This window comes from Patagioenas fasciata, chromosome 2 (genome assembly GCF_037038585.1).
Source record: "Patagioenas fasciata isolate bPatFas1 chromosome 2, bPatFas1.hap1, whole genome shotgun sequence".
Classification (NCBI taxonomy): Eukaryota; Metazoa; Chordata; class Aves; order Columbiformes; family Columbidae; genus Patagioenas; species Patagioenas fasciata.
The window spans coordinates 42,162,875-42,177,264 of record NC_092521.1 but is presented as its reverse complement, the minus strand read 5'-3'; the positions used below and the strand labels follow the sequence as shown (position 1 = coordinate 42,177,264).

Genomic DNA, 14,390 nt, shown 5'->3' with positions numbered 1-14,390 from the left:
ATCAGCTTTATTTAAATTTTGTTTTTATTTTTGTACAGTCTATAAGTATGTTGTCTCTGTACATATTGGTGACCGCTGGGGAGCAGAAACTTTTGCAAATGTTTATATCACTCTCTATGGCAAAAGAGGGGACACAGGTGTGAGGAAACTTCATACATCCTTGGCAAAAGGAAGAAAATTTCAAAGGAATAAGGTAATGGAAAAAAAAAAAAATGTACTTCATGGGCAGGGGTTGGTGCTGCATTTTGTCTCTTAATGCCTGATCAGAATGTATGTTGCTACAGATGGGCAAGAATTTGAAAACATAATTTGTCTTCCACATATTCAGAGTAAGCCAATGCCACTGTGATTTCCTTCATGTACAAGAGCATTACCACAAGATAAAAATGTTCAACGTGACCACGTAGAAAGCAGATTATCAGGGAGAACCTCTGTAATCATGCTTCTTATTTCTTCGATTCCAAATATAGGACAGCACAGGTAGCAAGGAATTAAAAATCTGTGATTCAAAATAAGTTACAGAAATTACTGTGATACTTCTGCAATCAGTGATGTTTCTGTAACCACAATCCCATGTGAAACACTAACTCAAAGTCTAGTCAGTAAGTTTAGACAAGAGACAAAAATCCATTTAGAGAATGCTCATAAAAACAGTCATTCTAGTGGACCAATAACAATACAATTATTTTCTTGTTTATGAGGCTTTCCTATGAGAGGGTCATTCAGTGAATATTGGTGTTTGTAAAAGCTCATTAACAAGATATTCATTGCCAAGGAGAGTCTCAGACTTCTGTGAAATTATTTACCACAGCACTTGGTAGGGGAAAAGTGGAATCAGTAACACACTGAGAGAGTTTCTAAAATTCATTTCTGCATACATCTCAGGGGTATGCCTATAGATAGCATCCTACAATAATTATTTTAATTTACCTTCATGAACAGACGTGTCCTAAAATGTCTTAATTAAAAATGTTAATTATTTCTGCTTACAATTTGGCTGTTCAGTCCTGACTATTGTTAGGAAAAGAAATCAGTATTTTTGTCACATTAAAGTACTTTTGATATTAGTAGCAGAAAATCCACTTCTCCACTATTTTTATTTAAAAATAGCAGGGACAACACACAGTACTTTGGCAAGTTCTATATATTTTAGAGATCAGTTTGCTAATATCTTCTTTTTAAATTGCCCTGACATCTGACTTAGGAAGTTCTTACTATTTAATTAATATTTTATTGGGATTATGCTGTTAATTGCAATCCTAGATAGTGCTGTTTAAACTCCAGTTGTTCACAACCTTATTGACCTTTATAAGCTACCAACAGGTACATCTGGCCCTAGGCTGGGCTATATACAGAATGCCTGGCTTTCTTATAAAACAAGCAAGAATTCAGTGGGGCATATAATTTATTTCTTTGCATTTCACATTTTTCCTTATCTTGTTGTTTCTATTGTCCTTATTCTCATCCCCTGATGCCTGTGTTTAATTTTCTTTTTTTTTTTTTTTTACTTTCTTTCTCTGTTCTGCTTCCCTTCCCATCTCTTATCTTTTGCTCAACTTGTTCTTCACCATCATCTTCCTCCCTGTTATTGCTTACTTTTTTTCTCCACTTGCTGTTTCCACAATTATTTTTCATTTTGTAAGAAAAACAAAAAGACAGGCTTTTCTGACTACTGGAGAATCTAGAAACCATCTTTGAGTAAACACACTCTGTTTGGATGTCTGGATTTTCTTTAGGACTATTAATATATATCTAGGTTTGTATGATAAATTTTAGAAACTTAAAGTACCCTGAAAGATAGAAATTAGATTAGAACCAAACTCTTATCATAACTGTGTGAATGGCAGAAGGTTCAGGTATATGTATTGTAACATAGTATGAAATGATTGATGAAAGGATCCATATTGCTCAAATATCAAATGAAGTCACAATTCATCTTTAACGATGAATGCAGGATTCAATATTAGGTGTAATCAGTGTGTGCTGAACCCAGAACTATGTCTTCCCTGAAGCTCAACAATATTCGGGTCCAAATTCTGTTTTATTGAAGTTTCTTTTTTTTTTTGTGTGTGTGTGTGTGTGTGTAGGTGGATTCATTTTTGGTGGAAGCTGTTTCTCTGAGTGATTTGCAAAAAGTGGTCATAGGACATGATGGAGAAGGCTACGGGGCTGGGATGTACCTCAAGATGGTAACAGTCAAGGAATCACAAAACTCAGACAAAGAGTGGGTCTTCCCATGGTGGAACTGGCTTGATACTCATCTGGGGTTATGTGAGACTGTTTGTGAAATTGCGACAGTTGGTAAGCTCTTCTGCAAAACTGGCCTGCATTTTTTAGCTACAACTCTTTCACATCTCTACAGTATCTTTTTTTTTTAATTGAAAATGTGAATTTTCAGTTTGATCTTGCTATTATAGAAAAACCACATCTAGTAAGGTCAAAGTTAATAAAATTCCATCCTGTCAATGTGTTGAGTATAGAACACTTGACATCCAAATTAAATTTAACACATTGCAATGAAAGATTTAAAGCAGATTAGAGTTTGCGATGTGAGCCTCATTGGGATAAATAGCTCAGGCTTTATGCACTACTTTTCAAGTATCTTAGGATCTCATTTGAAATCTAGAGAAAAGTTACCTTAGTGAAATAAGCCTAATCTTTACCTGCGGCATTATTCCACATCACAAAGCAACAGGTCTGGTGTGCACAGTTTATGTTCATTTGAAGCCTACTATGCCAGGAGTTGTGCAAATCTAAACCCAGATGTACTTGGCCAAAGAACATTTGCAGTAGGACCTTTGGCCATTTAAAACTAGTAGAAAAGATTCTTTCTTTTGATCCTGTGAAAACAATTCCATGTAAAGTGAACATTTTTCCAGAGGAAGAAAGTCAGCTTAGAAACACAAGGTGCCCATGATAGACAGGTATTCAGTTGCACATTTTTTCTGACTTACAGAAAGTACATTTTACTGAGTTGTTTCTTTCCATTAAATATTTTTCATTTCTCATGGAATGGTTAAAAGAGAATCAGGTGAATATTTTGACTGTTTATTATAGGTTTACCTGTCAGTCTTGCGCTATTACAGCACATGTTATATTGCTAGGTAAGATTAGTTACAAGTGGAGTTCATTGCTATTATTCATTTTGCACTGGGTACCTACATGCTGCAGATGGCTGGTACTTCCAAATGATAAATTGGCTCTAGTAACATTGATTGCTTTTTTAAGAACAATTAATTAGACCTCTAAAAGGTGACTGAATGTTCTCTTAGTAATTACTTCGAAACATGACAAGGAAAATGCCTTGGCATCTAGAAAATGCCTCTGAAACTAAATTTTAAACAGAGAAAGAACATTAAGCTGTTAAATTCTTGGCAAAAAAAATATAATAAAGGTATTGATGTGTTATTCTTAGTGAACTGTTGCTATAGATACAAAATAACCTGCAAATAGGGCTTGCTTTGTGTACTGTAAAGGCTACGGTCCTGTTATATTATGCCATTCTCTCACACTGTTATCTTTCCTTTTTCTCTTTGATCATTTTTAAAGGTATAAGATTGATTACTAGTCCTAAACTGCCCGAAATCAACATGAAGTCATCAGGTCTCTGGATAATGAATATCACTGGATCTGACATGAGCAACGAAGTGGATCCAATATACCTTTTTTTTGTCTTCTACGGCAACCTGAATCACAAAAAGTTGCCACTTCAAGTTACGGGAAAAGCAATTCAGATCAAAGTACTTCAACCTTTCTCTACTGAAAGAAAAGCCTAAAAATCATGCAGCTGATAACTCTCTTAATTCTGAGACAAATTTTTTCTTTAAACTGAACTACCAAATTGATTTTTAAGTCCCCTCTATAGATTGGCACAGATCATCATTTTGGTTTGTAGGTAGTATCACTGTCGCTTAAACAATGGGTTTTGAATGAGCAGATTCTCCCAGTGTCTCACACTGAGAATGCTTAAGTGAGCGAATTAGTCCCTTGGTGCATATCACAGCATATACCATGCTGCTGGTACTGATTTAGAGGTTTTGTCTATTTCACAAGAGTAAGTAATTTGTAAACATACAGTATGCCATGGGATACTGTAGAGCTTTTAGGGATGATGATGGAGAAGGAAGAATCATAAATGAGACAGAACATACAGAAAGATCATTTTTCTCCTACATGTGATTTATTTAATGCAATTTATTTACCTCTGCCACCATGTTTCTCCAGGTGAACTGCCCTTTCTTACATGGTTTCTCTCTTTTTTGCCTGTCACTATCACTTTCTTTTTCCTCTTGGTCAGCTCCTTTTTACCCACAGGTTTTCTCCTTTTTTTCAGTTCTTCTGCTCTTCCATAATTTGTCTCTCCTTCCTCCTATTACCCGTTAACTGAAATATTGACAAGCATCTGAGGTCAACTTTCACTGAATTGTAGCCTGTTCCTTTTCCCAATGCTGTCGCTTCGCTCCTGTAGCTATAATTCCTTCCAAGTGACAATGCTTTGTTACTCCTATGCTTTTCTGGTTTTGTTCTCTGTGAAAGCCCAGTTTGGTAGAATTTGGTACTGACCTGAAGATAAACACTGCAGACACCTCCTCTATCTCAGGAAATCCCTGAGCCACAAAGTACTGGAAGCTAGAACAATACTCAAGGGAACTGCGGCTACTATTTGTCCTGTTCTTGTACCACTTATTCCATCCTTCGGTTGTCCTTTGTGGGTGTTGAGGAAATCATTGATCCCAGTGGAAAACTGGAAGTTTTAAGCTTGATTGGTTCCTCAGTCTTAGTTTTAACCTTGATCGGTTCATTCTGCAGCTGCAGGGACAAACACAAGGCAGGGAAAGGTAGCAAGTGGACAGACAGGGAAGTGGGAACTTGACAGACCAGATTTGCATCAAAGAAGTGTGTCTATGAAGCCACATCCTGAAAGATGTTCCTTCAGGATTGGCTGCTGAAAGTGCAGAAGCAGGTAGCAAAAGCAGGTACTTTTCATTTTTGGGGTTTATCAGAAAGCAGTCTTGAAAAAAGAAACTGTTTCCTGCTTCCTCACCCTACTAATCAGGTAAACTGAATGTAATGATTGAGCTAAATAAATAATTGGCATTTTTTTTATATTCCTCTTTAATGAAGAAGACTAACCTAAGCCACAAACATGATCCAAAATTAGGAGTACCCAGAGGGTTTTCCTGAGTTATTTTCCAAGAACCTCTGGTAAATGTAAAGAAATAGTATGAAATTCAAAGTGCCCTGTCAGAGGAAAGATTGAAGTCAGGTCACATGCACTTCTACTAGCTGGGCAGTATTTGAAATGAAAGAGCAGGGGAAAGAACATGAGAAGTAGAGAACAGCAAGAAGAAAAGGTAACTTCTGTTTTCTTCCTTCTTTTTCCATTAAAGGGAAAAATTATTGGTTTAAAAACAATCATTATAGTTATCTGAAGCTTCATCTACTTTCACTTACTCAAGCAATGCTACATCATAGAGATGTTGTACTATCCCCAGTAGACCTAGAAGAGTTTTTCTCAAGCATGAATGCAAGAAGAGGAAGATATTAATGGACAACTTCTATATGAAATCATGATGTGGGGTGAAGATAGATGATCTGCTAGGTTTTTCCTCAAAATTGGATTAATTCTCCTTCAAATGTATAGTTAATTGCACCATTTTTATATTTCAAGTTGTAAGAAATACTTTTAATAGCGTTCAAAGTTTTTAAAACTGACTAAAACTTCTGTGCCTGCAGATAATCTACTGAATCAGTGTAATATATATAAAACCAGTGCCTTGTTCTGTGTACAAATTCCAGCGGTGACTGCCATCACTTGTTCCCTGATATAAAATATCAAGCATTTAATCTCCTCATTCATGTTAGTGAATCAATTTTGTATTGATCAGAAAGTGGAAAAATAGTAGCAGTTATAAATCTTTCCCAATTCTCTAGCTACTGAGGTTTGTTCAACCGTTCCATGCACCTGTCAGCTACGTTTGATCTGGCACAATTTGAATGAGATCCATTCATCTTCTCTTTTTTCTCACATAGGACGAACTGGCAGATATTGGCTCTCTATACAAAGTACAGGTAACTGGCCCACATAGTGAGCTAAAGCAGCCATGGCACTTAGATTCATTGCATATGAAGCACACGGGCACAAAGGAAGAGATGTATTTAGCTTTTGACTGCTGGTTCAACCCTAATGAAGACAAATGTGTGGAATTGCCAGCTCTCTATGCAGATCAGGAGCCTTTGCCTGGTAAGTTAAGTCGTTTTTTTGTTACTGGGGTCAAGATCTGTCACTGGAATACCGATATATCTCTTTTGGGCCTAAAATACTGTTTGAGGATTTCCACAAGCATTCAGTATTAAGGAATGCAATGGTTTTGCACATGCATTTGTCACAAAAGAAAGCTGAGAAAACAAATCATTGGTATCAGGATTATGGCAGATGCTATAATTGCAGACAGCAAACACAGGATTTGGCTTATGTTAGATGATGTTCCGGTTTTAGCTGTTGATTATTTATTCTCTCTTCAAATTAATGCTATGTCAGCTGAAGATGTGTATAAAATATCACCTACTGTGTGATGTTACCTGAATCTTCTTATTAACAAAGAAATGTATGTGACCTAGAAACACAGTAAATTTTTTTAAGAATGGAAGAATTGCAAAGGCCTCTTACAAAACAGAGATAGAATTTTTTAAATGTGTTACAATGAGCCAGCAAAGAGATATACAAGACTTCAGTTGCATTAGCGTTTTATTGATGGTGTTGGGAATCTTATAGCAAGTAATATTCCACAAAAAGATGTATTAAGTTGCAAGTTTCTCTACTGTTAGAAAAACATATAGATTGTATGATGCCAGAGAGATAATAAAGTGATTTCTCCCAAGACCCAGGAATATGGAGAGGAATAAGGAATTGCATACTGGTAACTTGTTCACTAGCTATTTTAGGACAGGTTTCTCACCTATTCAGCTCATTAGAATAAAGAGAATTGAATTTAGGAAAATAGCTAGATCGTGCAGGAAAAAAATCAGGGAAACAAAAGTGCAGTTTAAAGTTAATTTGGCCAATTCTGCTAGGGATAATAAAAAGTCCTTCTTTAAATACGTTAATAACAAAAGGAGGGGCAAGGAAAACCTCCATTCTCTACTGGACTTTGAGGGAAATATAGTTAACAAAGATGAGGAGAAAGCTGAGGTACTTAATACCTACTTTGCCTCAGTATTTACCAGTCAAACAGATGACCCTCAGGATAACTGGCCTCTGGAGATGGTTGACAGGGATAGGAAGCCAAATAGTCCCCTTGTATTCCAAGAGGAAACAGTTGGTGACTTACTGAGCCATCTGGATCCTCATAAGTCTATGGGACCAGACAGGATCCATCCTAGGGTGATGAGGGAGCTAGCAGAAGAGCTCGCCAAGCCGCTCTCCATCATCTTCCAACAGTCTTGGCTCACTGGGGAGGTCCCAAATGATTGGAAACTGGCAAATGTTACCCCAATTCACAAAAAGGGCTGCAAAGCTGACCCTGGCAACTACAGGCCTGTCAGCCTGACCTCGGTGCCTGGCAGGGTGATGGAGCAGATCATCCTGAATGCAATCACACAGCACCTCCAGGATGGACCAGGGATCAGACCCAGCCAGCATGGGTTTAGGAGGGGCAGGTCCTGTCTGACCAACCTGATCTCCTTTTATGATCAGGTGACCCACCTAGTGGATGAGGGGAAAGCTGTAGACGTGGTCTATCTAGACTTCAGCAAAGCCTTTGACACTGTCTCCCATAATATACTCCTTCAAAACCTGATAACCCGTGGCTTGGACAAGTGCACTCTCTGCTGGGTTAAGAACTGGCTGGAGGACTGGGCCCAGAGAGTACTGGTGAATGGGGCTGCATCTAGCTGGCGGCCAGTCACTAGTGGTGTCCCCCAGGTGTCAGTGTTGGGTCCAGTCCTGTTTAAAATCTTAATTGATGATTTAGATGAGGGGATTGAGACCATCATCAGCAAATTTGCTGATGACACCAAGTTGGGGGGGCAACGTTGACCTGCTGGAAGGCAGGAGGGCTCTGCAAAGAGATCTGGATAGACTGGAAAAATGGGCTGATTCCAATGGGATGAAGTTCAACAAGGCCAAGTGTCGGGTCCTGCACTTGGCCACAACAACCCCCTGCAGCGCTACAGGCTGGGCACAGAGTGGCTGGAGAGTAGTCAGGCAGAAAGGGACCTGGGGGTACTGATTGACAGGAAGCTCAACATGAGCCAACAGTGTGCCCAGGTGGCCAAGAAGGCCAATGGTATCCCGGCCTGTATCAAAAATAGCGTTGTCAGCAGGACAAGGGAAGTGATCCTTCCCCTGTACTCTGCATTGGTGAGGCCACACCTGGAGTATTGTGTTCAGTTCTGGGCCCCTCAGTTCAGGAAAGATATTGAGGTGCTGGAGCGGGTCCAGAGAAGAGCAACAAGACTGGTGAAGGGACTTGAGCACATGACCTATGGGGAGAGGTTGAGGGAGCTGGGGTTGTTCAGTCTGGAGAAGAGGAGGCTTAGAGGTGACCTCATCGCTCTCTATAACTACCTGAAGGGAAGTTATAGCCAGGTGGGAACTGGTCTCTTCTCCCAGGCAGTTAGCAATAGGACAAGGGGACATGGGCTTAAACTCTGCCAGGGGAAGTTTAGGCTGGATATTAGGAAGAAGTTCTTTACGGAGAGAGTGATCAGGCATTGGAATGGCCTGCCCAGGGAGGTGGTGGACTCACCGTCCCTGGAGGTTTTTAAACTGAGATTGGACATGGTTCTTAGTGCCATGATCTAGTAAATGGACTGAAGTTGGACCAAGGGTTGGACTTGATGATCTCTGAGGTCTTTTCCAACCTAGCCAATTCTGTGATTCTGTGATTCTGTGATGGAGATAGTAAAGAGGTTTATTGCTAGAGACCATAGTACAAAGAGTGTTCTGTTTAAACAGAAACTAATAGAAAAAGGCGGAAGTGGCCCAGGTAAAGGAATAAAATATTCCATGTGAACTTTTGTACACTACTCTCTAAGGAGATTTTCCCAAATATTTCATCCCATTTAAAGTTGAAACCTGAACAAATAGAACACTGAAGATCTTTCACATCTTTGGTTTTGTGTAGTTTTACATAATTTTAAACAATTAGTAACCTTGTATTCTTTTACTGAAAAAGATTAATTATTTTAAGATTTTGATCTGTCAGATTCAAAGCAATGTTGGATGTTGCATGTAATATATGCAGGATGTACAATGCTGCAGCTTGTTAAAATGCTCTATTTACCCAATTTATTTATGAATGATTGTGGAAAATTAGATATGTCAGTAATTATTTTCAGAATTCAAAATTGCTAACTGCTTAACTACTTACAGAAACTCCAGAAATTGAAACAAACAAACAAACAAACAAACTAGAATACACTCCTCAATTATGCTAAGAAACAAATGGATATACTGTCAGACAGCATTATGCTGAATTGTAAAGCAATACAGTTTTGAGGTATGTTAGAAAGTTAAGGTGTTTTTCTTGAAAAATTTATAAGAAAAAGATATGTATATACTCTCCCTCAAAAATTATTCCAAAGAACCAAAACCTAGGAAGTTCCTTACAAACCGTTTTGTGGAGTTCCAGTGATCTACACCTCAAAATGTTAATATCAGTTTTGTTCTTTGCAACCCCAATACCAATTTAGACTAAAATTCCTGTCAGTCACCTCCATGTATTCCAGTTTGATTACCAGAGGAAAAAAGATCATTTTTATGTGTTTGCTCTCATTATTGCTTTGAAAGAGACATCCATTTATGTAGATGTCTTTAATGAATGTCCTGATAGAATAAATTCAAATAAAGACAAAAGAACAATTTTGCATTACATCATTGTTATCCCTAGACAAGGCAATTAATAATTAGAAAAAAGCAACAGAACAAAAACATAAGCAAAATTCAAATGTGAATCTCTGAAACTGCTTTTTCTTCTATCTGTAGAAAGATATACCTATAGTTCAGGCTATAGGTAACTCCCTGGATACAATTATATTAAAAAAACAAGGCCAAACGATTCTGTTGCATAATTTCATTAGGTTCTGTGGGATTATCTTAAAGCGGAATTTGTATTCTGGATGTTAGATAGTATCACAAAAGCAATTTTTAAAAAGATTTTTTTTTTAGTCTACTGATCCTAACTTCTGTGAGCACATCATTTTAGTCTATCTGTAGCATGGGCCAAATTATATATCATGCAGCTTTTTGGACTCTGGAATAAAAGATGTTTGTGTTTTGTTTTGTTTTGTTTTTTATGAATTCTGTGATAACTCTATGCAGGACACTGATGTGCATGTTAACACACTGAGGCAAATTCTTTGCACACAATAACATTTAGAAATTCTTGCTGTTAGACTCCATATTTCTTGACATTTTCTAGAGAATTTCTTGATGATTTTTACAATGCCATTACCTGTGACTGCGCTTGAAGGCATGCACCGGGAGTTGTATAGCAATAGGAGCTGTTTGAAGTTCTAGTAAGAACTTTGTAATATGTAGCTGTCAAAGTAACTGTTGAAGATCAGTGTTAGCTTCTCTTTACTCCAGGACTTTTAACAACTGTTGTGAAACAGCCTTTTCTGGCTGACATTAGGCTCCTGTGACACAAATAAAGTGTGTTGGGTTTTTGTTTTGTTTTGTTTTTTGGGAGGGGTGTCTACAGGCATCCTGCTCCTCCTCCTTCCCCCAGTCAAGTCTGTTAAAATAAAAACTTCAAGAGTTTCAGTGCTTAAGATATATAGTAAGAAATGTCTGTATTAAACATTGATCATTATTTAAAATAATGCAACTTTATGTTTTAACAGTTCATAGACGATGTATAACATTTCCACTGCTTTGTTAATCACAATAGATCATTATTATGTATTAGTGTACCATGATGTGTTTGAGCGTGAAGTAGTTGCTCACCGTATGATACTTAAGCCTTCCAGGTACAATTCAGTCCAGAAGCTCTTATTTATCAAATAATTCTTTTTTCATTAGAGTAAATGATAAGTCTTATATTATCTTCCAAATGAAAGCAGTTTAGAGATGCTTCAGCTAATGTAGTCTTATTAGGCTCATCAGCCCAGTCATGGCATCAAACTAGCATGAACCAGGCTGGCTCAGGCATGAAGCTGGTGAAGGAAATGTACTATTCTGCTTCCTTTTACTGACTCAAATTCCTGCTCACTCAGGCATCTTTCTACTATACTCTGTTGTGTAGGTTAGACAAACCCTTTACTTTTGACTAGATTAATAAGATCAGATATTCAACTTGCATAAACTGATTTGCTCCACTGTCTTGAGCATATTAGGTGTGCGGCTATGTAAACTAAGGATCTTGTCCTAAACTTTTTTTTTCACAGAAAGGGTCATTTTAATTTTATGAGACTTCTTATGTGATAAATTAGCAGGATTATGCATGAAATTCAGTTTTCACATATTTTTGCCATTGAACCAAATTAACATTTAAAAACTATCCCTGTGTACTCACTTTTGATTCTTAGCTGTCTAATTCTCATTTATAAACAGATCTTATTCCATGGGGAATTATGACAATAACCTCTGGAATACTCATTCCCCATATCTCCTTTTTCTATTTATTTTACTATTTTGTAGAGTAGAATTTTTGTGGAAGTATATGGAAAAAAATTATCTATCAGCTACACCCGACACCTCTGAAATACAGCACCGTACTCTGCCCTATCTGCATTCTCATCCCTGTCATCTCATATTTCTGTGGAGAACCTGATGAGCTCCAGAGGACAACAGCAAGAGAAAGAGCTCCAACAGGAGAACTGGAGTTCATTTGATAGTTCACTTCTTCCCCCACAGCTTTTCTTATTGTTTTCCCCTCTCTTGGAAAAATTACCTGCATTGCCTGATTTCACTGCAAAGCTAAAATCCCGGTGGTTTAAAAGGTTTAACTATGACATTCAGAAAGAATGTGATTGTATCATTTGAACTGTTGAAAGGCTATTGAGAGATCTGTGGGCAAATGTTACTGAACTATCACAACAAATGATATTTGAATATGTGGTACATAGTAAAGTCAACAAGAGCAAGAAAGAAAATGCAAAGAAACACCTTCTGTCCTGTCATTAATCCATTATAATTTTCAGTTTTCACTATGTTGGCTTACATCTGAAACAGAACTTTTATAAGTAGGACTGGGAACCGACAAAGAATGGCAAGGTTGAACAGAATGTCTCTTTAGTAGATCTTTGTTGTTGGGGTATGTTTGTTAGCTGACAGGGAGAATGGTCCCAAACTCACCCTAAGAACTTTTGCCCCATTTCTTAGAATCTTTTATGTTATACCCTCCTTTGTAGTGGTCACTTTGTATATTTTTATTTCATTTATATTGTGGAAGTCCTTTCCCTGATCCAAAACCTTTGAAAATTAATGGGAATTATTTGCTGTGACTTTAAACAGTGAGATTTAAATTATGCATCAATAGATTCAGCAGATTCTGTTAAAATACTGGCTCAGCAAAAACATTAGATATGTTTCTAAATTTCAGTTTACATCTCAGTTAAAAACTACTTGCGTGATTAAAGCTAAGCTCTTGATTAAGAACATTAATGATTCTGGACCAAAGCAGAAAAGATGATTGCGAGCACTGTGATTTCCAATGCGCTGTAAGTGAGCAATAAGATCTGTGGACCAAACTCTTCCAATCTTATTCACACAAGTAACCTTTTGACTTCAATGAATCTGCTAATGTGACCAAGGTACGCAGACAAAGCAACACACTAGATGAATAACACAGAGTCTTACCTTCATATCCTAACTCCTCTAAAAACAAAAATGCCATTGGCTAAATGCCAAAGAGTCACGTGGACAGCTCATGTACTTTCAACTGCCTGGATCTCCAGGAAGAGCAAGTCTGTGTTGCTACACTGCCTTTAATACAGCTGTGTTGCCTTTCACCTGGCAGGGTATATTTAACTGCCTGGAAGAAAGGGAGGAAATACGTTACGGCACCAGTCAAGGAAAACTCTTGGTTTACTTCTTATCATCAAACATAAGTGATTCTGTCAATTACAGCTCCTGGTTTAAGTTATTAAAAAACAAACAAACAAAGAGTCCTGGGGAAGTCCCTGAGTAAACAGAATGCAGAGAAATAAAGTTACTTTTCAGAAAATAAATTTTCTCAGATGGCACCCCCTCATAGTAGAAGATGAAGAGAAACTTAGACATTTCAGAAGTTTATTGCAATTGGCATACCTTTATTAGCAGACTGATATACCCCTTATTATTTAATGAATCCTTTCAGATATTAATTTTTCAATTGGTATGCAAACATACACTTTAGAACCCTTATTCCAGTGATGTGATGTGACCTTTTTATTTTAAGCATATAAAGAAATAGCTATATAAGATGTCACAATATTTGAAATCAGGCCTTTTGATTATAACACTCAATATGAATAGCACCAGCTTGTGAAAAGAGCTGTAAGAAAGGTTTAAAAATAAATATCCTCAGAATGACGGGATTTTTTTTTTTTTCCTCCTTGCTTTCCTGTCACCTACGCATGAAAATAAATCACAGCTTTAGCTTCTAGGTTCTAACAATCATCTTCAAACCTACCAGAAATTTCTCATAATTATGTTTTTTTTAAAAGGTTTTACAGTTTGGCTAAATAGGGATGTCTATCTTGGAATAAATTTTATTCAAGAATCAAATTGTACTGAAAATATCAGATGTTTACAGGATCTATATTTAGATATTTATGTACCCTGTGATGTATTTCAGTCTTAATGTGTATTTCAGTGTTCTCTTGCTTGCATTGACGATTGCGAGACTGAAAGTGCTTCTTATTTGCTCCTTGGTTTCATGTTTGTCTAACGTACCATTTTTCTTTGCATACTCATGTTTCACAGAATCACAGAGTCACAGAATGTTAGGGATTGGGGAAAGCAGACGTTGTACAGCCAGCCAGGTCCCAGGCAGGGAGGCAGGGACGGGTGGCAGAGTGAGGGTAAAGGACTTTTTCCAGCATATAACTGTCCCATAGTTTAGATGTTGCCTATCTGTGCTTTGCTGTGCCAGTGATGAAGGTTGTGGGAGTTGGGGCTGAATAATTTGGAGTAGTCCAAGATAGCTCAGTACTTGTAAAATGTTAGGTTTCAAGGGTGCTCAGTCCTTAAAAAAAAATATATATATATATATAAGAAAAATATTCAGCCTTGAAAGTTGTGACAAAAAAGCTTTCAGAATAACATATTCATTCTTAAAAATATTCTTGGTACATGTGCATTGCTTATGACCCACATCTCAAATGTGACTTGGCATTTTACAGTGGATAAAGATGTTTTCCTCCTTCTGAAAACTATTTAAAAGGTGTGTTTCACAAACCTG

General features: G+C 37.3%; 1 protein-coding gene across 1 annotated transcript in view; it reads left to right on the top strand.

Annotated features, from left to right (window-relative positions):
* RP1 (RP1 axonemal microtubule associated) overlaps positions 1-14,390 on the top strand; it is a 186,622-nt gene that overhangs the window by 111,777 nt on the left and 60,455 nt on the right. Inside the window, 4 exon segments of the mRNA XM_071804102.1 lie at positions 39-193; positions 2,088-2,301; positions 3,550-3,740; positions 6,034-6,244. Of these exon segments, the coding sequence (XP_071660203.1) occupies positions 39-193; positions 2,088-2,301; positions 3,550-3,740; positions 6,034-6,244 (771 nt within the window).